The sequence below is a fragment of the Xyrauchen texanus genome, chromosome 42 (genome assembly GCF_025860055.1).
Source record: "Xyrauchen texanus isolate HMW12.3.18 chromosome 42, RBS_HiC_50CHRs, whole genome shotgun sequence".
Lineage (NCBI taxonomy): Eukaryota > Metazoa > Chordata > Actinopteri > Cypriniformes > Catostomidae > Xyrauchen > Xyrauchen texanus.
Window position 1 is genome coordinate 23,950,573 of NC_068317.1, and position 24,841 is coordinate 23,975,413.

A 24,841-nucleotide genomic window follows, 5' to 3' on the forward strand; every position below is an offset into this window, starting at 1 on the left:
GTTCACCTGCTGCTGTCTAATATTGTATCAAATTTGCTCATTTATTTCCATGGTTTGTTGAATCCAGAAGATGCCCAGACATATACGGATTTTAACCCTTATCGTGGCCATAATAGCTCAGTATGACAATAAATATAATTTTGTGAATAAAAGGAAGCCTGGTGAAGGTTACCAATTAAAGAGATCTTAAAGAGTGCAATTCCAAGTGGCATATAAAGATATTCGCTCCTGGCTTGAGACACAGACGTCAGCTAGGCGGGGGGTAATAAAAACTCCCAATCATCCCGAGGAGGGGCGTAATTGGCTTGACCACATCTTGAAACCACTATCAAGCATATATTGGGCAATAAACTGACTTATTCATTCAGCATCTGGTGAACTCCGGGCATTATAATTCCAGTTTAACGCGTAGCACTTTCCAACTGACATAATGGGTTAGAAAACTCTCCTAACTTGACGTATTACAACACACCCACACAGACTTTGCAAAGCACAGACTGTTGTTTTTAAATCACAAGAAAGTGAGTAAATCCATTACAGAAGCCATAATTAATGGCGCAATGATCGAATCCAACGTGAGTCGGAGTTGCGCATGGTGCGCCGGAGGAGGTGACGGAACCAGCGAGCACTTGGATCTAAATCATTCAGCGCACACTCTGAGCCCAACGGGACACTTGGTGGTCGCGGTGTGCCTCGGATTCATCGGAACTTTCGGGTTTCTCAATAACACGCTGGTCCTGATCCTGTTCTTTCGCTACAAAGTGCTGCGCTCGCCAATAAACTGTCTTCTGGTGAGCATCTCGGTGAGTGATCTGCTGGTGTGCGTCGTCGGCACTCCTTTCAGCTTCGCCGCCAGCACGCAGGGACGCTGGCTCATCGGACGCGCGGGATGCGTGTGGTATGGCTTCGTCAATTCATGCCTGGGTGAGTTTAGATGTAACGGTTGTCAGTAAACTCGTAAAGCAGATTTCGCATGCATCTGACTTAGTTTGGTACTTTTTAATCATACGCGAGCGCTAGGAGGACCGAAGATATTTCACTGCATTGTGGTTTGAATTGAATTGCAACTATTCTATTATGGCATTTATGCCTAACACTATTCAGATTATTCAGTTACCCTCTGTAATGACATAAGTAGGTATCTCCCCATTACGCAGAGGAATGTATTGTAGTGCATTGCACTTGCAATGTATTTTAAACCGTAAGCCTCAGAAATCATAGAATCCAACCTGCATGTTTACCCATAACAGAAACTCTCCCCTGTCCATAGATTATAATCAGTTTAAAATGGCTGTTCCCTTGATGACAGATTAAACCAATTGCAGTTATTATAACACTGGGCGTGTGTGTTCCAATTTATGGAACAAAAAAAAAGTACCACGGTATTAGCATGTCTTTCAAACTTGTTTCATGGAAAATTATATTATTTGTATTACAGTACCTTGGAGTGCCATGTAAATACCATGATACTGGAATATTGTAATCACTCAATATACGACAGTTTTACTATCTGAAACCATCAACGTACGCTGATACCACCACAACACTTTTCTGTAAGGGTTTTAACAAGAATATATTACAATTACTAAAAATTAGACTACTAATTGGATAAATATGCCAATAAGCACAAAATAATGCTCAAAGGACTTCAGCATGGAAAGAAATTGCTTATTGAAAAGACCCTGAAGTCTCTCACACCAGGGCAGAGGGGTATTGTTCCCTTGATTGCAGTTTTGCAATCGACCTGTTATAAAACGAAGAGCAGCTTTAGGGGAAATAAGATGCATGCTGTCCTGTACTTGACCCGTAGCACAGACTGTGCAATAGAGACCGTGTAAAAAGTGGGTATTGTATTTCCACTAAGTAGAAAAGTGGTGTTGTTGTTAATCAACAGTTCTCACTTTTAGCAGCCCTTATAACAAGAGTTTAACGTCATTGCATTTCAATGAACTCTTGATATAATACTCTTAAAATATTATACAGTCTAGTTGGTTATCAAGGAATGTAAATTACACATAAACACACAGAATAAGTTGTCAATGCACTGACATTTTCAAAACCTCAATGACCTGGCAGAGACCTCTGTTTAAAAACTGTGAATTAATCACCACTTGTTCAATACAGTTATGGGTTAACTTAGAACTTCCTAAATAAATGTGCATTTATGGAGAAAAGCTCTGTGATTGGTTTCACTCAACCAGATGCCACTCATTGCTTTGAAGAGGCTCATTACTCACTTTCTTGATTAGCAGTGATCAGGAACCATCATGCATAATCAGCATATATAATAAACCTTTTCTCTTATTCACAATGAGAACATTTCTAAGGCAATGTCTAATTGCTCCAAGTGCTAAGATACTTGTAAAACAATGCTACTGGACATAAAGACATGACAAATAGAGATTTTACTGTACTGTAATATTTTTTTTAATTATATTTTTATAATTAATAAATATAATGAACTAAATGGCATTATATATTTTATGAAATATGTATGCTTATAATAGGTCTCTGAAAACCATATACATTTTAAGTGAAAGGCTTATGCTGCTTTTTTATGATTAATTTGGCTATTTGGGGGATCTTTTTTGAGTGTTATGGTCTTAGGTTCAGGTTGGTGAAAATTGCCACGAGAGGGTCAAAAATAGCCCCAAAATACAAAATGTGGATGAAAAAATGCCTCTAGAATGAGTTCATCTTTGTAAAGTGATATATTTCCTAACGTTTCATTATAGGCCGAGTTCTACATATTATCACATAAAATAGGCATATGTTATCAGAGTTGATGCTGATTCAGTTTTAATTCATTAAACGTGATTCGTTCACAACATAACAATGGAACTGAATGAGAGCGATTCATTCATTTAAATGATTCGTTCATAAACACTGATTTATTCTTGAACAGTGTTGAAGTAGGCATATAAGTACATGTGAAGACAAAAGACTGGATGAAATGTATGATGAACAGTACATCAAATATGGATTAATGTGCCTCAAACTAACTAACAAATCACAACCACAGTGTGTTGTACTATGTTCCGAGTTGCTTTTAAATGACAGTGTAAAACTTGTGAAACTTATAAGACTCTTCCATCCAAACCAACCACTCAACATTAAAAGATAAGCCGGTTTACTTTTTCTGCCATAAAGAGTCAAGGTTGACATACCAAAAACAAGCAATGATGAGATAAACCACAGAGAGAAGCCACGTTTTCCATACCCACTTACTCGCATCAAAAGCAAGTATCGCTCACGTATTAACAGTGGAGGATGATATAACTCGCTTTGTATGGCACTGAACCATGGATTGACATGATGTCCTCTCAGAAACGAGCTGATCCATCACACTGAATACGGGCTAAGCGAAGGTCTATATATTTTTGTATCAGTATGCTTATAGCAGGCATAATCTCGCAGACTTAAGTGAGATTTAAGATGACATTTATTTGATGAATATTAAACAGAAAATTAATGTCTCTCTTTGGCGTAGACGGGGCATCTGGTGGTCCTCTGGTGGACTCAACTGGTGGTGGGGTGGTGGAGGTTGCCGTGTTAGCACACTGAAATGCAATGTGATAGATTGTGAACAGACTTATAAAACAATGGCTTGCATGTGATTGGCTAGGAATAACCCAGCTAATGGTGCGGCGATGTACAGCTGCTAGTCTTCCTGCTAGAACTACACTGCACTTACATTTATACTATTTTAATAGTGTGTCAAGAGTGTTTGGTAACATCCTAATTGCTCAGATGATTGAATTTATCATATATAAAAGGATGACACCGGATGTTTATACATGGTTAGAATGCCCTAAAAAAAATATGCCTATGAAAATCAGCTTTAAAGTGAGACACATATTAATAAGAAGTGTGTGAGTGTTTTAGTTATTATTTACTCTTTAGTGGACCATTTGGTGTAGTTCATCCATGCTTTAGACCAAAATCACAACCAGTATCCCTCTCATACAAAACATTCATCTCTCTCAACAGCAAGACAACACATTTCTACTTTCTGTAATTAAGTAGAATAAACTCAATTACACAATAGTACTATTTCACTTTAGACCTTACCCAAACTCCCCTTTGGGGCTCTATATCATTACACAATACATTGTTTGGCCTCCTCATATTATATATGGCCCACTGTGCCTAATCAATTAAGAACAACTTGCAGTCAGACACATCTTACATGAGTCCGTACACCTGCACTTCACAGTATTCAATGAATTTATAGCTGCTGTAAATTTAAGGTATTTTTAGATTCCTCTGAGTTTATCTGGCACAATTGACTGCAACATAGAACGATTGAGTGGAAAGCACAATGTGACAGTGATGTCCCACACCAGATACAGCATTAGGTACCTGTCGAATACTGATGTAAGTCTGCAGTCCACACAAAAACACTGTAAACGACATGGCCCTGGTGCTCCTTTTTGTAAACAAACCCTCGCTGGCAATGAGGGCCTGTAAGCAGTTCAGGTCTGCACTGCAGCTTTTACTCATAACACTTAGAGTTACAGTCTTGTATGGTCTGTTTCTCATTCTTTTGTTTGTACAGGCATTGTGTCTCTTATCTCCCTGGCAGTGCTCTCCTACGAGCGCTACTGCACTATGATGGGGGCCACGCAGGCCGACTCTACTAATTACAGAAAGGTGGCCATGGGTATTGCCTTCTCCTGGATGTATTCCGTGGTTTGGACTCTTCCTCCACTGTTTGGATGGAGCCGCTATGGTCCTGAGGGTCCTGGCACCACCTGCAGTGTCAACTGGGCTGCCAAGACAGCCAACAACGTGTCTTACATCGTCTGTCTCTTTTTATTCTGCCTTATTCTTCCCTTCATTGTGATTGTCTACAGCTATGGCAAGGTCCTTCAGGCTATCACACAGGTAGGTGGCAAACTATTTTATAGTTATTGATTTAAGAGCTTACAATATAGGCTAATATAAAGATCATAATGCCTCAATTATGAATTTAGCTACTCATACTGATTTAGCTTATATGTATCATTAATTGCAGGTTGTAAATGATGCATGGTAAATTTAGCAAGGCAGCTTGTTGGCGTTAAGGGATTAATTCAATAATTAATTGTGTTTTTCTCCTCTTTAAGTAAACACGGCAGTGTTCAGTGACTGAAACTTAATCTGGTGATGTAATATTTGTTCTATTTTTTTAGGTGAAGTGTGTATTTTTCCAATGTTTAAATACTTTTTTTCTATCCTAGTTTAATGTGTCCCCCAAACAGTGTAAACACTGGTTTTGTGACACTTTACATATTGCTCTACTTCTAACCTTTCCTATATTTTAATTAGCATGATTATAAAAATCATCGATATCAAGTCAAATTGTAAGAGTAGTACTAAATTACAAAATCATAAGAAATCGTACGAATTGGCTCAAAGAAAACATATGACTTCTACTGTTATGTAGTATGGAAAAATTATACATTTTAAATTGTGTTTGTTGATTGGTTGGTGTTTGTATGTGAATAAAGTTGAACGTTTTCATACGAGGCAAGTCATACGATATCTTGTGATTACGATGTTGTATTATTAAGAATTATAATTGTAATGAGTGTTGTTTAGCCAGAATGTTAGCCTCAGTCACCATTCACTTTCATTGTGTGGAAAAAAAGATGCAATGAAATAGAAAGGTGATGAGTTTAGTAAATGATGACAGAAACGATTTATGTGCAAACTATTCCTTTAATTGCTAAAACTCCTAAGTAGTTTTCTCGACATGTTGCACTAATAAGAAACAGTTTGAATCATTTGCTTTGTAGTCGTTCTTTGTTCCTCTATCATTTCCACTTAAGAAACAAGTTTACTTCCTTTACAACCACTCACCAGGAGGTGTTCTCTGTTGTCCAAAGATCAACATCGGCAGTCACCAACAATTGCCGATTTTTTTTCAACGTTTTGCGTGAGCCATTTTGAATGCAAATTAAGCACAGTCTTATGTTGCGTACGAAGAAAATCGTGTCAGAATTTGCATGGAGATGGGAAGAAAACAACATTTTCAATTGAGCAATCATTTTTATTTGATGTCCCATGAGTGGCCCAATTTTCTGAAGTAAACCAAATGCAAACACTTTCAAAGCTCCCACAATTCCTTTCTTCTCACCCCTCCCCCTGGTTTAGCTAACAGGGGCCATGAATGCTCAAATCAAATGCAGTGACACAACAGAGCGCTTTGATTTGCACCTGAATAACTTCGGAAAGCAACAATGACTGAAAACCTTCTCTGCTTCTTAGTAGAGGACAATGTTTAGAAGAGATGTTTCAGCACTTTTCATAGACTGGCGCTGCTTAGGAGAGCTAAATTCATGTTGATTTAAATTGCATCTTTATACACATTCCAATTTGACCTTCCTAAATGAGGCCATTGATGCTTTTGATGAGTGAACAGAGAGTGAACTTCTTCCTATTCACATCATTTATCACCAGCTGTCATTGCATTAACATGAGAAGTTTCTCCATAAATGTTCTGAAATGCCATTGCTGTTTGTGTGAAAGCCCTTCTGAATCTCATTTTGGTCTATAGGTCATCTATAGATTCATGTACAATGCGATCTGCACCTTGCGACTGGTGGGTGTCACATAGTTAGGTAATTAACAGCATAAGCTTATTTAAGAGTCAGCTATGTGACCATATTAAATGTCTGCATGCACATGTGAGTGTGTGCATGTATGCCTTGTGTACAACAAAAACATATGTGGACCACACAATCCACAAAGCTCTTTTACCATATTCTTCCTGAGACAACAAAAAAGGCTGAATAAATTCACATTCAGCAAAAGAACTGCCAAGCAAGGTCAACTTCAGAATAATGACTAATTCCAGTAAAATGTGTGTGGAGCTGTGATTATACTGTACATGTTGTATTCTAGTATGCAGGTCAAGACAAGACTTATGATAAGCCATAGACATCAGTGGTGTGATCTAAACTCAGTGGTGTCAGACAGATTCTTCTGCATGCCTGATAACCTTGATCATGGGCTTCTCTTGATAGAGGCATGAACAAAAGGAGGCCTGCAAGATCCTGAGTGGAAATAATTTCCAATTAATTAAAGAGTTACAACTCTTCACAAGGGTGAAGGGAAGGAACTGCAAGAACCAGTGAGATCCATCACTGGGCTTATGACCTTGTTACCTAGAGATTAGGTAAATGATTACATTTATGCACACACCAAGGCTTTAGGATTGAAGATAAAGCTCTGTGTGACATTTGTGACTCTATCTAAAGCCCAGGTATACTTCGTTTTTGCATGTTCTGGATTGCCTCATGCCTGGTCGACCGCGTTGTGACACTCTTTTAATATGGTCAGTGGCCAGCGCATGCGCAGACGACGCGCACAGCTAAGGACTGCATGAATGAATAAAGAAAATCTAGGTGGCTTGTAGACTTGTAGCTGTGCCAATGACGCAATTTGCGTCACACATACTGTGTGTGGAGCATTCCGCAACGCACACACCCGAAGTATATTTTGGCCTTAAAAAAACAAGGCTCAAGTTGACAAGGAATACATGCACTCACTCACATGTGTATGCAGACATTTAATTAACAATAAGCTTATGCTGTTAATTACCTACAACTCTGGGTTAAGTATTTGTTGGATTTTTGTCCAATTTGAAACTCTATAAAATGAAAATGCTCCTCCCCTTAATACCACCTGCAACTGACTAGCAGGCAAATTACTTTTCAAAGCAAGTCAGTCCACTCTGCAGCCATCTTTGGAACACTCCCGGGCAGCTATTTTGAATGAATACAAGTAGAATGACAGTACAGCTCCTATCTACTTGAATGGGGAAAGACCATAATTTCCAAAACTGTTGGTCAAGATTACAATCAAATAACATATTTCAAATCAACAGTAAAATGTAACAAGAATGGTATCATAAATTGTGCTTCTTTCCCTCAGCCATGCTTAAAAACACTAATTATCCAGCTTGTCAAGCTAATGCACTTGCCCATTTTAGAGTTGACTGACAGGCGATGTCTGTATCTAAAAAGTGATTGGCTCGTTTACCTATAAGGAGGGACTTCCGTTTCTACATCCACCATATTGGGTGTTCCAATTTCTCCCATTCATTTCAATACAAGTGCTCTGTCTCAGGGCTATAGTTTCTGCTAGCAAGTCCCTCAAGGCAAGTCAGTCCACTCGGCCACCATCTTTTGGAACACTCCCTGGCAGCTATTTTCTATGAATAAAAGCAGCATGCAAATATAGCTCCTATCTACTTGAATCTCCAAAACAGTTGTAAAGATTATGATCAAATATATTTTTTTAAATCAGCAGTAAAAATGTAACAAGAATGGTAACATAAATTGTGCTTCTTTAGCTCAGATCAAAGATTTTAATTAAAAAAAATTTTCAGGTTGGTCCATTTAACGCACATGTGCATTCTTATATTAACAGGCAATGACCGTATCTAAAAGGTGATTTTTACCTGTAAGGTGGCTAAATACTCTCTGCTAGTGACTTACAAGATGTTCATGACAATGAAGGAACATAAAAGGGACAAGTCCTTCGATATGACCAGCTATGACCCAAACATCCTTTCTTAATAGAAAAATTCAACACCAGAAATAAAACTGAAACATAACTGAAAATTCTTTTGTCGTTTTCTCACCCTTATGCCATTTAAAACCTGTAAGATTTTAAATCTTTTGTGAATGCAAAACAAGATGTTAGGCAGAATATTTGTAAATAACAGCCTCTGTCACCATTTACTTTTACTGAAAAATAGATGCATTGAAAGTGAATGGCAAATTAAGTTTTTCTGGACTTTTCTGTCTAACATCTCCTTTTTTGTTTCAATGGATAGAAGAAGCCCATACAGCTTTGGAAAAACACACGGGTGAGAATATGACAGGATTTTCATTTTTGAGTGAACTGTCCCATTAAGAGCTGTTTTCATTGGTTCAGACTGTATTTACTGGCTGTACTCTATTTCAATAAGAACTGATAGATTCATAAGCCTATTTCGAGAATATGCATTGATGCCTCACACAAATTCATTAGCATAATGTCATCCTGAAGGTAATTGTGAAAGATCTTTTGCTTGATTGGGAAGGAGGAAGCAGGGGCCAGATGAACAGTCCACGTAATTATTTATTAACAACACTTTTCTGCATAAACACACATATTTTTCTTTTCAGCACAACACACACTCTCTCTCTCGCCTTCGGGGGTCTGGACTGCTCATATTTTCCTCTCCAGCTCTCACTGCAAAACAAAACAGCTGTAAGAGAGAATGTCCCACAGGTGTCAGTCCTTACTGCTTTTCCTCTCCCGGCTTCACTCTCCACAGATGTCGCTCGGCCACTCCCCCATCTCCACATACCCCCATCGTCCGACACAGGCCGGAAAGCCATCCGCCCTGTCACCTAGTCCCCAAAATTTATGGAGAGGAAATCCGCAACGGCCATCTATTCTCTCGGCATATGGACCACCTTGAACTTAAAAGGCTAGAGAGTTAGATACCAAATGGTGATCCCTGCATTGGCATCCTTCATGCGATGGAGCTACTGAAGCATGGCATGGTCTGAACAGAGGGTGAAAGCACACCCCAACAGATAGTACCATAGGGTGAGGACTGCCCACTAGATGGTCAAACTCTCCTCAATTGTGCTGTACCTAGTCTCCCTCAGCGAGAGCTTCCAAATTCTGTACAGAATGGGGTGCTCCTCCCCCTCCACCATTTGGGAAAGTACCTCTCCCAACCCCTGTCCGCCATGTCTGTCTGCAAGATAAAAGTGTGAGAGAAGTCAGAAGAGTGCAATAACATTCCGCCGAAAAGTGCAGCTTTCACCTGCGTGAATGCCTGCTGACACAGCTCCATCTACAGAACCGGATCTGGTTCCCCCTTTTAGATAGATCAGTCAGCGGGCTGGTGACAGTCAAATAGTTAGGCACAAACCTACGAGAATAGCCAGCCAGCCTCAGGAAGTGTCTCACCTGCAGTTAGGGTGACTCGATCGGGCAGGGTGACTTGATCGGTGGCGTTTACGTTTACCTCCAGCCCGAGCTCCTCCATCTCCGGAACCACTATCGCACAAGTCACAAGAACCACCTCTCTCCATGGTTTTAGGAGGTGATGGTGGTAAATCTGACAAACTCCGCCTCTATCTGTTCATTTCACCTCGATTTCCCCAACTCGCCGTGTGACCTCAAAGTGCCCTTGCCACTTGGAGAGTAATTTAGAGCTTGATGTAGGGAGCAATACAATGACTTTACAAGCAATACAAGGACCCGGTGTAAATTCCCATAGTTGATTACACCTATTATATGGCCGGCTTTGACGTTCTTGAGCCTGGAGCAAATTCTCTTGTGTTAGTTGCCCCAGTGTGTGGAGTTTTGCCCTCAGGTCAAGAACTTATTGAATTTCGTTTTTACTTTTGAAGGTCCTTCCCAATTTACGGCTCTGTGGTATTAACAATTGGGTTGTATCCTCCTTTATCTTGTGTCCTGTGTCACTCGATACTACTGATCCTTGATAATTGCAAAGTAGGGGTATGAGCTGGAGACGTTGACCATCAATCCCTTTAACCTGGTCGAAGGCATGCCTAAGGGTTTCGTCTCACATCTGGTCCAGAGCGAAATCCCCTGAAGGGAATCCTCTAAGGGCTTAGGAAACTGAGACTTCCCCTTCCCTTGCATCCTCCTGACGTTGAGCTGACATAGAAGGCCGGGACTAACCGCAGCCTTGACACTATCTTTTGTCCCTGAAATTGAATGATGACCGTCACCAAAGTCTAATTTAGAAAATCCCCATACACACACCTTACCTTTACCCGCCAGCCTATATCCAGTGCCTTGGATTGACCTTGGTGAATGGAGGTTTGGTTACAACCTGAATCCAAGAGGCTTCATAAGTACCCCCCTTATTACTCACAGGTATCTGATACGCTTATGGTGATGTCTGGGCTGGACTGTGGAGCATTGGGGATCTGGACCAACATCTCCACCTCCATGGTGGGACTTTGGTCCTGGAAGTGCCAGGTTCCCTGCAGCTCCAGCATACCAGCCCAGACATCACACCCACACCCATGGCATCAGATTCACCAGCCTGTGAGGGAGAGTGGAGAGAGATGGGGAACCGGTTTTTGGGGTCATAATTCCCCATTTCTGAGAAATAGGAAGAGGACATGGGGAAGGGGAAGGGGATGGGGAAAGAGAGAGAAAGAGAAGAATACTCCATCATATGGTCCTCAGCCAGCTGGACCGCCTCATCCAGCAACACCGGTTGGTGGCACTGGATCCACTCCACCATTCCTTTCGGTAGCCGGGGGATGAATTGTACAACCAGATCAAGCACTTCCTCTGCATCATGTTCTTCAGCCAGCAGCCACCTTTGGCAGGTGTCACGGAGCTGTTGGGCGAATGCAAACGGGCAGCTCTGCTCGCCAAACATCAGCAAGAGGAAGTGTTACTGATGTTGTTCTGGACTGCAGCCAACCCGTTGGAGGATCTTAATCAGTTCGGCCATTAGTGAAGACTCCATGACGGCATTTCTTCCTCCTTTCAGCACCACTGTGAAAGATCTCTTGTTCAGTTGGGAAGGTGGAAGCAGGGACCAGGTGAGCGGTCCACATAATTCTTTATTAACAACACTTTTCAGCGTACACATGCACAGCTTCAAGCTCGGCTTTCTTTCTCCCCTCCGGCGGTCTGGACTGCCCTTATATCTCTCTCCAGCTCTCACTGCAACACAAAACAGCTGTTCTACACTTCCTCTACCGGCCTCGCTCTCCATAGACGTTGCTCGGCCATGCCCTTATCTCCACAGTAATAAAACCGTTCAATTTGATCAAAGGTATTTTTCCTAATCCACTGACTTCAATTTGTTTGGATGTCATTTAAATCAAAGCAATTATAGGGCAATCGTATTATGAGATCAGATGACTAGAGAGCTGTTGCCACTATATATGAGTGATTTTAGCTCCTTTCTGCTGGTATCGAACAACAAGATGGAATAATGAGAAGCTTTGAGTCTGTAAGAACAATTAACACCCTGTATACTGTTATATGAGATGCGACTCCATGTCTGTTTGATACTGTAGAGTCCAACAGGACGGGTGCCTGATATGATATTCCCCCTGTAATCTGCTAAGTCCCAGAAGGAACTATAAAATGCCATGTGATGTTGTTTTAAACTATAACTCTATTTTTAGTTTGATAAAGATGAAGGCTCTGGTTAATTGCATAATTGCATATTAATACATGTTTGGTAGGAGTGGTCATGTAGGAGTGGTGGTGGTGTAGTGGGCTAAAGCAATAAACTGTTAAGCAGAAAGTTGTCGGTTCGATCCACACAGCCACCGAAATTGTGTCCTTGAGCAAGGCACTTAACTCCAGGTTGCTCCGGGGGATTGTCCCCGTAATAAGGGCTCTTTAAATCGCTTTGGATAAAAGCATCTGCAAATGCATAAATGTAAATGTACACGTTTGTGATCAATAAGACCACACACCACTGCTCGATTTCACATTAAAAAGAGAGGGTTGCTTTGGTACACTCTACCTTTGAAAAACTGTGACGTCTGAATGGCAACTAAGAAGACCTGTATGCTTTGTCCCTGTGTCTCCCAGAGGGTGTCACACAGTTATATAAGTTTAAGTGAAGACGTGACAGAGTTTCATACCCACAGCCCATAAAGCCACAGTTACCCTCCCACCTCCTGTCGCTCCGGTCAGCCATTTACAATCCCTTCCAAAATGTCACCCAGTGGGGGTGGTTGACTGCCTTCCCTAAGAACAGCTTCATTTACACGGCCTGTCTCTTTCTGTAAACTCACACAGTGGGTGGAACAGAGTATGCCGTGATAACAGAGTGAGACAGAGCAAAGGATAAAGCCCAATGGTTTGCATTGGATTTGCCATGCTCATTTTCGGGCTATTCTTTGAAACCAAAATGCTTGTTTGTGCAGAAACTGATCGAGTAGACCGAAATCTGCTGCATGTCACTCTTCAAAGTTCTCTGAACATTTTTGACCTCTTTTTCTAGGAACAAATTTGTACACTAATAATTATGGCAAAATAGCATTTTTGTGTAATAGTGTTTTTTTTTTTTTTGCCGCTTGCGTCGCAAAATGTGTACAACTTTTCAAGCTGACTTGATTTAGCTGAGTGGCTTTATTGGGTATCGTGCTAGCTGCACTCTCTGTTTTTTAATTGAGCCTGACTGCTAACAACCTAATTAGAACAATGCAATCCCTCTTAATTATGTGTTTGACAGCTTTTCTGCCACTTTGCAGATGCATTGAAGCTTTCAGTTCACTTCAGTTTAGGAAGTTGATATTCCAGGCTAAGTGTCCAGATAGAAAAGAAATTTACTCCAAATGAGCTAATTGTCATACTCTGCAAATGGAAGACAATCATGAACGGAAGCACCAATTTTCTGCTCTCAAATTGTTTACCCAGAATTGTTTACAGGACGGATGGAACTAGGTTATTCTCATGAAAAAAGCTAAGAGAATGTCCTGGTCATATTTAACTCTAAAACAACACACACACACACATAGACATAATGGTTTTTATTCTGCACAAACTTTATATTCTATCCCCTAACCCTACCCCTAAACCTGACCCTCACAGAAAACTTTCTGCATTTTTGCATTTTCAAAAAACATATTTTAATATGATTTATAAGCTGTTTTCCTCACGGCGACTGATAAATTGTCCCCACAACGTCCAAAATGTTGTGTTTTATTATCCTTATGGGGACATTTGGTCCCCACAAAGTGATAAATACACGCACGCACACACACACAAACAAAATGCAATACAGTATATGGATGGATGGATGGATGGATGGATGGATGGATGGATGGATTACATAAAGAAAATAAAGTCTACATTTAGGACCATAAATATTTTCAGGACACAAATGCATTTTATCCCCAATTTCTCAGTACCGTAATGAGAATATTTTACTTTGAATATTTTTTTATTAAAATCTGCAAAAATTAAAAGCAGTAACAAGTGAGTAGTACTATGACATGTAAAGGCTTTACTTTTTAAAGAATATATAATTTTTCACATTGCTGTAATGAGAATATCATCATTTTATTTAGATTTTTTTGGCATTGTGGTAATGAGACTTCGGGAGTAAAATTTGCATAACTGTCATGAAAATAGTGTCTCAATGTGAAAAGGAATTAAAAACAGGCTTCATTTTTCTGTATGCAAAATATAATTTTAAATTAAGACCAGGACATTGTCTTGACAGGATTCATTAGAATTGCCCGTCTCTATTTTTGGCATGTTACTGCACCACAACTTTCATTGTGGCATTCGAACAAGCTTTCGGAAGCAATGACATTTGAAACATTCATTTGCTCATACATCTGATCAAACTTGGAGATGCACAGTTGCGACTTGGAATATAAACAATATGACTCTGTTCTCTGTTCACCTTGCACTGTTTAGAGCAGTCGTTGTTGTCGATTGGCTTGATGTTGGACAGACATGTTTTCTTTTTGGCTATATTTTAACCTGTTTGAATCCATCAAGGGAAGCTGATGAAGAAAAGCTTTTAAAATGAACGAGTCTTGTTGATCTGGTGATAGTTACAGTTAATCTAAGCATTCCAATAGTAACTGATTCCTATGGGCCAGTTCATCTCATCTCAACATGCGAGACTAATGACTTACATAATACAGCTTGTGTTAAACACAAGTTGATACCGTATGTGCTGTACATTCTTTGCCAACATGCACACATACAGTACTTAATATTATCAATTGCTGACCATTTCAGAGTCAGAGAATGATTAAATGTTTGCTTTTGTAAATAATTCAATTCAAGGAATGATTGCACTCAAGTCAATGTCCAGTTCAATACCAACCAGCTCCAATAAATCCATGGATGATTTAGAGGACATCTGAGATTTATTATACAGTATTCGATGAACATCCCATCAGCTTATTATAAATGTTCTCTTTTAATGAGATATTGAATTTTACAAATCAAATACAACAGCTTGCACCAAATGAGTTGTGTAATTATACTTTTACTTGATCATTATGATCATTCCAATGCATGTATTCTTATCAACTATTTATACTCTCCATCAGACTGCCCCACAGAGTTTTTCCTTCTAGAATTTTCTGTGGATGTTAGATTTGGATTCATAACAACAATTAATAATAACTGGACACTTAATATCATTATGATGTAATTACAAGGAAAGCGATGTAATTACACACAGTAAATGAGATTAGCAGTAGAAGGGGTGTTTGTATTGTTGAACGCACCCCCATCCTCGGTTTGGGTTGAGAACCAGAAATAGAATGCAGACATGCATGTGATTAACTCATTTTGCTGGACTGTTTTGCTTAAATACATTGATTTATGCATGCTGAACAGCAACCGTAGCTCCTTATAGAATAGAGGGAGAGTGAGAAGGATAAAGATAGATATGGACAGAGAGAGAGACACAATCTCCCGGGAGCTATTTAAGCAGCTGTACTCACAACTGTTCAGCCCACCTGTCAAAGAGAAGATTTAATGATCCAGTCCACTGTATTTGTTTTGTGCGGGCAAAGACAGATCAGGTTATGGCCCAAATCAATTAGGAGAGGATCGTCAGGGCCTGTTTTACTGAAGAAATTGGTCTAGACTCTAGGATGAAGTTTTATTCTTTCTTTGCTTTCTGTCATTCTCATCTACTCACCATCCTCCTTACCTATACTTTTTACTCTCTCAGTCTCGTTTCCTCTCTGGCTGACACTCTGTCTTAGTCTATTCTGACTTTACCGCATGCTTCTCACTCAGTGTTCTACCTGTCAATCCAGCTATCTGTCTTTCAACTATCAGCTCTCTCACTCTACTTATTTTTCTCTCACTTATGTGTGCACATACAGAGGTATTTTTTCCTGCCAGCTATTTTGCATTCCTGCTTTTTTTCTCTCTCTCTGAATGTTTTAGGGTTTTCAAAACCTTTTCCTCTCATTAATTGTAACAATTTTGTTGTAATTACAACTTTTGGTTTTAAAGGACTAGTACACCCCAATATTAACATTTTCTTATTGTTTACTCACCCTTATGCCATCTCAAACTCATACTACTTTTTTTTTTCCCTGTGGAACACAAATAAAGATTTTTTTCATAGATGTATGATGTGTTTATATTAATACAATGCACGTCCGTAGGGTCTAAAACTTCCTTGCTACAAAAAGGAGATAAAGGCAGCATAAAGATGTGACTCATGTGGTTTAATTCATGTTTTCTAAAGCCAAACTATTTTGGGTGAGAACAGACCAAAATGTAACTCATTTTCTTGCAGTCTCCTCTGCGTGATCATTATTTGAAGTTAGATAACACTTCCTCGTGCTTGACTCTTGCACATAGCTCTGTAAATGCATTCTTCCAAGGCAAAAAATTATGTTTTATTTACCAAGACAATGCATGTAATGTTACGGTAAAATATTGTAAAAAAAATAATAAATAAACAATAATAATCGTTTTTAAAAGTAGAAATTATGATTTATGTTATAGTTACCGGTCAAAAGTAAGGTTATGTTTAGCAAGACAATTAATGTACTTTTACTTTAAACTATTGTTAATGTTATGGTGAAAAATAATACTTCACAATCACTTTTGATTATATCAGTTATGTGCATTGGGGTGTTTTTCCTTTTTTATAAAACTGTTGCCATTTCTCTCATTTTAAAATAAATAAGGCAATTATGCACCTCTGTTCTCTGTAATGTGTAAAATTTAGAACAGTGAATAGAGGGTCCTTTAGGGGTGCCCAAATAAATATTTGTAATGGCAGAACTATCTCATATATTTACTTGATGTCATATATTGTATGTAAGTGTTTTATTGCCAAATAAAAAGCCATTCTGTATTACAAGTAACACTGATTACAACCGTTCCACCACCAAATTATTGTTCCACTCATTTCACTATTCCAAATAGTCTGTTACAGCTATTTTTATAATTGGCATGAAGTTACAGTTTCAGTAATTTGGACACAGTAGGGGAGGGCACAAACTAAAAAACATTTTGTTCTCTTAAGTCTGTGTAAATGCACATTTGGTTAAAATTATTTTTATTTTTTAACATAAATTTTACTCATGTCTGGTACACATATGTGGTCTTGCGTTATGAAAACAGTGTATACTATTGTCACCATCTACATTAAAAGAAGGAAAGTGAAATTTGAAAAGGTGCCCGGTATCTAATTGTATATAATCTAATTAAAATACCTAGATTATAAACTAAAATATTATGTCAATATAAGCCATTTATTAACTTTGGCATATGTAATATAGCAATAAGTTTGACACTTGACAGTGACTACACAACAAAGCCACATCATTGGCCAAAATAATGCATGGATTGATGAGACACACACACACACACACACACACACACACACAAAGGGGAATTATGTAAATTTCATATCTGACTGCATTGGATTGCATATAGTTTGTTCTAATTGGGGCACGTTGCAGGCCTGTCCATCTCACTAAAATAGCCATTTTTATTCATAATTAAAATGTGGTTAATTATTTTCTGTTAAATAAAGTGACATTTTCATATGCATTTGTTTATTAAAGATGACTGTGCCTCCAGATAGGCCCATGTTTAGATGAGATACTTTATATAAGATGGGGGTGTTAGAACAAATGAAATGGGGATGCCAAAGTCTGGGAACCAGTGATATACTTTATAGTATATCTATATAGTAATTTCCTTCTAGTAAAGCTTCAACAATCTTCTAAGCTGGGTATTTGTTAATGGTAGTTAGAAATTGATCAAGTACTTTAAAAGAAAAAATTTAACACAGTACCTGATCAGCAGAATTTCAGGTTCACTGGTGAATTGACATGTTTACTCATGTACTTCGGATTGCTCACAGGCATTTTTATAAGGACGACTATTTTTTAGGAGAACATAGTGTGGTCTTCAGAAACAAACCATTTTTTGGGGGGGTCTCAACTATGCTCACACAGCCACATCCCATTCAAAATCTAACTGGTACATATACGTGAATGTATATATAACCTGAGAGGTTCCTTCTAGGTACCTCTGGCCTGCTCTCTGACCAAACAGTCCCTGACAGCCACATGAGCTGCCATACACATTAGCATCTTCTTCATATAGCTAGAGTCCGCTGTGTTTGCCTTTTCTGACTGCAGGGCTCTCTTGCACCCTGAGGGGAGAGTCTCATTATCACCCTGTTACCACAACATCATGTACTGGATGTTTGAATATTTGTGTAACTCCCTCCATTTACATGTATTCACCCACTGTAATGATGCAAGATTGTGGATGGTTGCAGAGTGGCCATCGTTTGTTTTTGAGACTCTCCAAGAACATTTTAGAAGATTGATATTTCTAGGGATGTCAACAGATTTTGGTGCCAAGATATAGTTTTTAAAGAACCCATTCAATTTGAGTTTTGTGGCTTTTAGTTTATGTCTATAAATGGTTATGAGTCATTTATATGCTAGTGTACTCCCAAAAGTTTATAGAAATATCCTTTAACATATAGACACATTTAAAGGTGGCTGTGGCTCAGTTGGTAGAGCGGGTCAGCCACTAATCACAGGGTTGGTGGTTAGAGTCCCAGCCCAAATGACTCCGCATGCCGAAGTATCATTGGGCAAGACAATGAACCCCAAGTTGCTCCCAATGGCAGGCTAACGCCTTGTGTGGCAGCTCTGCCATCATTGGTGTGTGAATGTGTGTGTGTGTGTGTGAATGGGTGAATGAGATGCAGTGAAAATTGCTTTGAATACCGCTACTGTTAAAAAGGCCCTAAACAAGTGCAGACCATTTACCATTTAAAGGTAGTAAAACAGTTGACACAATAATGAAAATTATCTCATCATTTACTAAAATCGATATGATAGGTGTGGGTATATCTTTTATTTAAAAGATTCTACCCACTAGGTGGTGATATGCATAAATAATGCAAATCGCCAAAAACAAAAGAAGAATATGAAAGTGGACATATATACTGTAGTAAAATGGACTTAAATATTGATCTGTTTCTCACCCATACCTATCATATTGCTTCAGAAGACATGGATTTAACCACTGGAGTCGAATGGCTTACATTTATGCTGCCATTATGTGCTTTTTTGAGCTTCCAAATTCTGGCCACCATTAACTTGCATTGAATGGACCAACAGAGCTGAGATATTATTCTAAAATTCTTAATTTGTGTTCAGCAGAAGAAAGAAAGTCATACACATCTGGAATGGCATGAGGATGAGTCAATTATTAATTTTTGTTTTTGGGTGAAATGTTTGGTGCAAAAAGTGAGTCATATTTTCTCCCAAACAGATGAGATTTTTAAGTTGAAAGCTCTATTGAGTTTAAATCAACAAAATCTACCTCCCTACCCTTAAATTTAAACATAAACTTAACTGATTGTGGAATAATAAGTAGATGTGATATGAAAAACACAACACTTCATTTTGTGGAGCTTCAGTTACATTTATGGCTCTCACGTCGACTCGTGTGCTCTTCGGGACCCATACCCTTGTACTTTCCTACAGTGATCCACGTAAAATAGAATTTAGCAAAAAATGTAGGTATAGTAATATGATTCTTTGAGAATAGGTTGCTATAACCTTTTCATCCCTTCTCATGTGATTATTTTGTCTTGCAGAGGAAATGCTAAAAAAGTATTTATTTATTTATGTAATAACGTTGTTAGGGCTCATGGAGCTTTTGGTATCGCACTGAATGTGTTTGTAATGTGTGTATTGCACATGATTGTTGTAATTTTCCCAAAGCTTATTTTTCTGTCCTACTTACACTAATTTTTCAATTTCACAGTTTATTTGTGTAATCTATTTAGCATCCCTGCACTTTTAAATGAGTGCTTTTAATTGCTATTCCCCAACAATAATGTTTCATCATGAGTTGTGTGTAAATACTGAAATTCAACTGAGGATTAAGGAGCGCAGATGAACACCTACACAAATTCACACTAAAAACATGTCAAACTCACTGTATCCATTTGTGCTTCATTTGAGATTTTCTATCTATTCTGTCATTATTCACTCATGTCATTCCAAACCCATATGACTTTCTTTCTTGGAGCACAAAAGATTAATTTTTAATCCTGTCCACAATTTGCCATATAATGAAAGTGAAAGAGGTAAAAGTGATCTAAATGACTTATTCAAATTTCCATCTGCCAATGAATTCTGAGTTGTGGACGTCCTGCAGGGTATGAACTGCTTTTTTTTCGTCCACACACCTCTTTGTTTCATCTCAAACAGTCGCCATGTTTCCCCCGCAAGCTCTCGCTCTTAATTGGCATTGCAGCCACAGCTGTACCGCTGGCTGCGGCCCCTAGTGATGATCTCTACTAGGACTTTATACCCCCGTAGGCCTTCATACCTTGCAGCCTTTCATTTTCTGCTCCCCTGCATGGTGCGCTTCTGCACACAGGTACTGGACTCAGTTTAGATATGACCATAACTTAAGTAAGGACAAAAAACTGTGGTGCAACTCCATAGGGAGCCTATTAGCGACTCATCATTCAACTGACATTCTGCTAAGTATTAATTTGTCAAGGACAAATTTCTCAAAGTGGATGGCGGAAATGAGGGTGTCTGTGTGGACGTGATATATCAGCACTGGAAAACTACCAAGGACTGCTTGTGAAAAAAGGACTGCCTCATCCACAGATGTTCCACTCTATTGCTCCTAATTAGCTCTCAGTATGAGTACAATTATTTGATTGTGTGTGCCGGGCTCCAGCAATTACGTTCCACAATTACAAGCCAATCAGCAAGACGTGTTTACTTTCTAATTGAAAATATATGATATGATGCAAGCTATGACTCTTGTGTCAATGATTGTTGAGGTGTTTCTGAGGAAATGTGGCCTAAATTTGTGACAGTGTGTTTTGCTCCCACTAGGGCTGCCTCCCAATGCTTGATCACCAAGAGACTTGTTCAGTCCATAGCTGTGTCTGAAATTGAAGGCCGATGTGTTGTTGTATGAAGGTACCTCCTAGGAAAACTGGTTTCAGACAGGCTTCCATGGCAGCATAAGGTCATATCTTATGATCTAGAACAACCTGTGCAAGTATGCTTTAGAGTTAACCAATCAAACATTTAACAACTACAATGCTTATTTCTCTGTCGAAATTGAATTATAGTGTGAAAGGTGTTATTGAATAACAGAGACAATTGCAATAAAAGGGTCCTTAGGTACATTCTTAATGGGACAGTTCACCCAAAATTGGTTCTGTCATAATTTATTCAACCTCATATTGTTTCAAACCTGTTTGACTTTCTTGGACTTACCTGACTTACTCATATGGAAAAAAGATACTACTAAAGTAAATGGTTACTGAGGCTAACATTCTGCTAATATATCCCATTAGGCCTAATATGTGTCCCACGAAAGAAAGAAAGAAGGCCATACAGGTTTGGAACAATATGAGTATGTTTATGAACAATAAGAGTTGAGGAATGTAAGTGAATAATGACAGAATTCAAATTTTATGGGTGAACTATCCTTATAAGGGTTGGTTACAACCAAGTTCTATCTATTGGTTGAGCAGTAACCAATCTCTTCACTGTGTTATCTGCATTATTGACATATTGGAGTGGTGGTGGTCTAGTGGTTGCAGAAGGTTGTCGGTTCGATCCCCACAGCCACCACCATTGTGTCCTTGAGCAAGGCACTTAACTCCAGGTTGCTCCGGGGGGATTGTCCCTGTAATAAGGGCACTGTAAGTCACTTTGGATAAAATGTCTGCCAAATGCATAAATGTAAATGTAAATATTGGGTTGTATCTTGGGTTGTATTGTGGTAGCCTACTGGTCTGCTTTATAAAGTAGACATGAGTCTTTGCTCAGGAGGCTGAATTCCCTTAGAGAGTGAGAGAGAGAGAGAGAGAGAGAGAGAGAGAGAGAGAGAGAGAGAGAGAGAGAGAGAGAGAGAGAGAGAGAGAGTTAAGCTGACACAGAATTTGTAAGGCTGAGGAAGTGTGAGAGGAATAAAATGTCTTCAGATTCAGCTAAGCTGTTCTCAGCTCTTTCACTTTCCAACACCGCTGCCCTTTGTTCCCAGTCCAAGCGCAGCCCGGACTTGTCTTTGCCACTTATGGGGATTTAGGGATGGTAACCACTGTTAAGCAGCCTTCAATGAGTTCATTGCACATCCATGATGCAGTCTGAGAGAGTACGCCAGAGCTCTAGTCCACCACTGCACCAGATTTAAAGAGATAATTCGCCCAAAAATGAAAATTTTGTCACAATTTACTCAACCCCATTTTTGTTTTAACCCATATGACTTTCTTTCTTACATGGAACACAAAAAGAGATGTGAGGTGAAATAAAAGTAGTAAATTGTTGTCATTTTGCCTAATATCACCTTTTCTGTTCCACAGAAGAAAGTCATATGGGTTTGAAATGATGGCAGAATTGTCCTTTTTGGGTGAACTGTCCCTTTAAGGGACTAAAGTTCAACTAAAGTATCATCTCTCAGCTTTTGCCTGCCAAAAGAGCACTTGGCAGTTGTTAAACAGAGTGCTACAACAATGAGAAAATGGTCCACCGTGCTCTGCATGCAGTTCTAAAATGTGTAACAGGCCTTTTATTTGCCCACTGTTGCTTTTTTAAAGGGACTGTAAGAGACAAGAGTAAATTGGTTTGTGGTTGTATCAATTTCTGCCAAGCTGGCAACAAGATAATTCTAAACCTTCATTGAGGCATCGAGCCTAGACTATCATAAAGTGCTATCATTTTTATTTGGGAGCCATTCCCTCAAACAAACACTCTGCCAGCCTTGACAGGCTAGTCAGGCTGGTCATTTGGGTTTTGGGCACTTGTCAACTTGACGAGCTGGTTAGATTGAACTGTTTGTTGTTTTTAAGGAGGTTTTGGACACTTCTCAAATTTTCAAGTTTGGCTGGTCTGTTTGGCTGGTTTTCGAGGGGTTTTAGCACTTGTCAAAGTGACGAGCTAGTTAGACTGATCTGTTTTGCTGGTTTTAGATGGGTTTCGAGCACTTCTCAACTTGGCAAGCTGTTAGGCTGGTCTGTGAGGAGTTTTTAGCACTTCTCAACTTGTCAAACTAAATAAGCTGGTCTATTTTGTTGGTTTTTGCAAGGTTTTGGACACTTGTAAACTTGACGAGCTTGTTAGGCTGGTCTGTTTTGCTGGTTTTCAGGGGGGGTTTGGGCACTTGTCAACTTGACAAACTAGTTAGGCTGGTTTGTTTTGCTTGTTTTCAATAGGTTTGAGGCATTTGTCAGATTAGATAGGATGGTTTGTATTGCTGGTTTTCAAGGGGTTTGGAGCACTTGTCAACTTCTCAAACTTGTTAGGCTGGTCTGTTTTGCTGGTTTTAGAGTTTTTAAGCACTTAACTTGTCAAACTAAATAAGTTGGTCTATTTTGCTGGTTTTAGAGGGGTTTTGAGCACTTGCCAACTTGTCAAATTAAGTTGGTCTGTTTTGCTTGTTTTCGAGGGGTTTGGGGCACTTGTCAAATTAGTTAGGATGGTCTGTATTGCTGGTTTTCAAAGGGTTTGGGGCACTTGTCAACTTGTCAAATTAGTTAGGCTGGTCTGTATTCCTGGTTTTAGAGGCATTCAAGACCAGCTGGAGGACTGGCTAGACCGGCTTTACACCAGCATTGGCTCAGAGAAAAACAATACCCGCTGAAAACCAGTTTGGCCAAGCCTGGAGACCAACTAGATCATCTTAAACCACATAAGACCAGTAAACCACCTTGTTCTGGTTTCAGCTGTTCTTACCATAGGAATGAATCAGCTACCCAATATAATGTCAGTTATTCACATCTTGTTTTTCTTTACCTCTCTCCACCATCACAATGACGAAGGTGAGCAGGATCAATACGTTCGTGAGTCGCAAACGGGAGCAGAGAGTTCTCTTCATGGTGGTCACCATGGTGGTGTGTTACCTGATGTGCTGGCTGCCCTATGGGATTATGGCACTACTTGCCACCTTTGGACAGCCCGGCCTCGTGACTCCAGCAGCCAGCATTGTTCCCTCTATCCTAGCCAAGACCAGCACCGTCATAAACCCAATCATCTACATCTTCATGAACAAACAGGTTGGTGCTAACAGGAACAGTTTAAACAGCTAATCACTAAATTTGCACAGATGTCTATGCTTATTTTATCATCAGTGACATTTTAGATATGAAAATAACATAAACTTTGTTAATTATACTTTTTCTGAGAAAAGATCTAGCATAATTTGAATGCAGATGCCTCTTGGGTTTATGTTTTGTTATTAAATGCACAGAAATTCACATAGTGTCCATACACATGTATTCTTGTAATGAGCCCATACATTTAATTTCTATATTTAGTATTTAACTAAGAGTCAGGATAATATCAAGTTTTACTTTAAAATAGCACATGCACAGCAGGTTCATTTGAGTTCTCTCATTTTTAATACAATTTTCATTTGGGGGATGTCATTCCTAAAAGCACATTTTCAGCACCTAATTTTAGAACGTATTTAACAGCACAGATCACACAAACGAATTAGAAAAAGACATTTTTCCTCTGGCGTTAGCCAGTAACTTTTGAAGATGACATATGGGAACAGTGTTATGAACTATAAAGAGTTTTGTGCCCTATAGTAGTTTAGTTAGATACATATTTAGATCTCATGGCCATTTAATTCTCTCATGGTCATTTAGATCGACCAATCAAGCCTCTATAGATGCATTAATAAAGTTTCCAGAGTTAGGTATTGAAAAATATAATGTTTTGTAAAGAATCATTTCAGAACCACTATTAGATTTAGGGTTAGTATTTAGGTTAAGTTCTTAGGGATAAGAAGCTAACTAGGATTCAAATTTATTGACTTTTTTTTT

The 24,841-nt window shown here is 39.0% G+C and overlaps 1 protein-coding gene across 1 annotated transcript in view; it reads left to right on the top strand.

The window, feature by feature from the left end:
* The first annotated feature begins 533 nt into the window (after positions 1-533).
* Positions 534-24,841, top strand: part of LOC127635083 (pinopsin-like) — a 37,595-nt gene continuing 13,287 nt past the window's right edge. Inside the window, exons 1-3 of the mRNA XM_052114860.1 lie at positions 534-924; positions 4,559-4,887; positions 23,834-24,067. Coding sequence (XP_051970820.1) covers positions 561-924; positions 4,559-4,887; positions 23,834-24,067 — 927 coding nt within the window. The 5' untranslated portion in view covers positions 534-560. The remainder of the gene's footprint in view (positions 925-4,558; positions 4,888-23,833; positions 24,068-24,841) is intronic.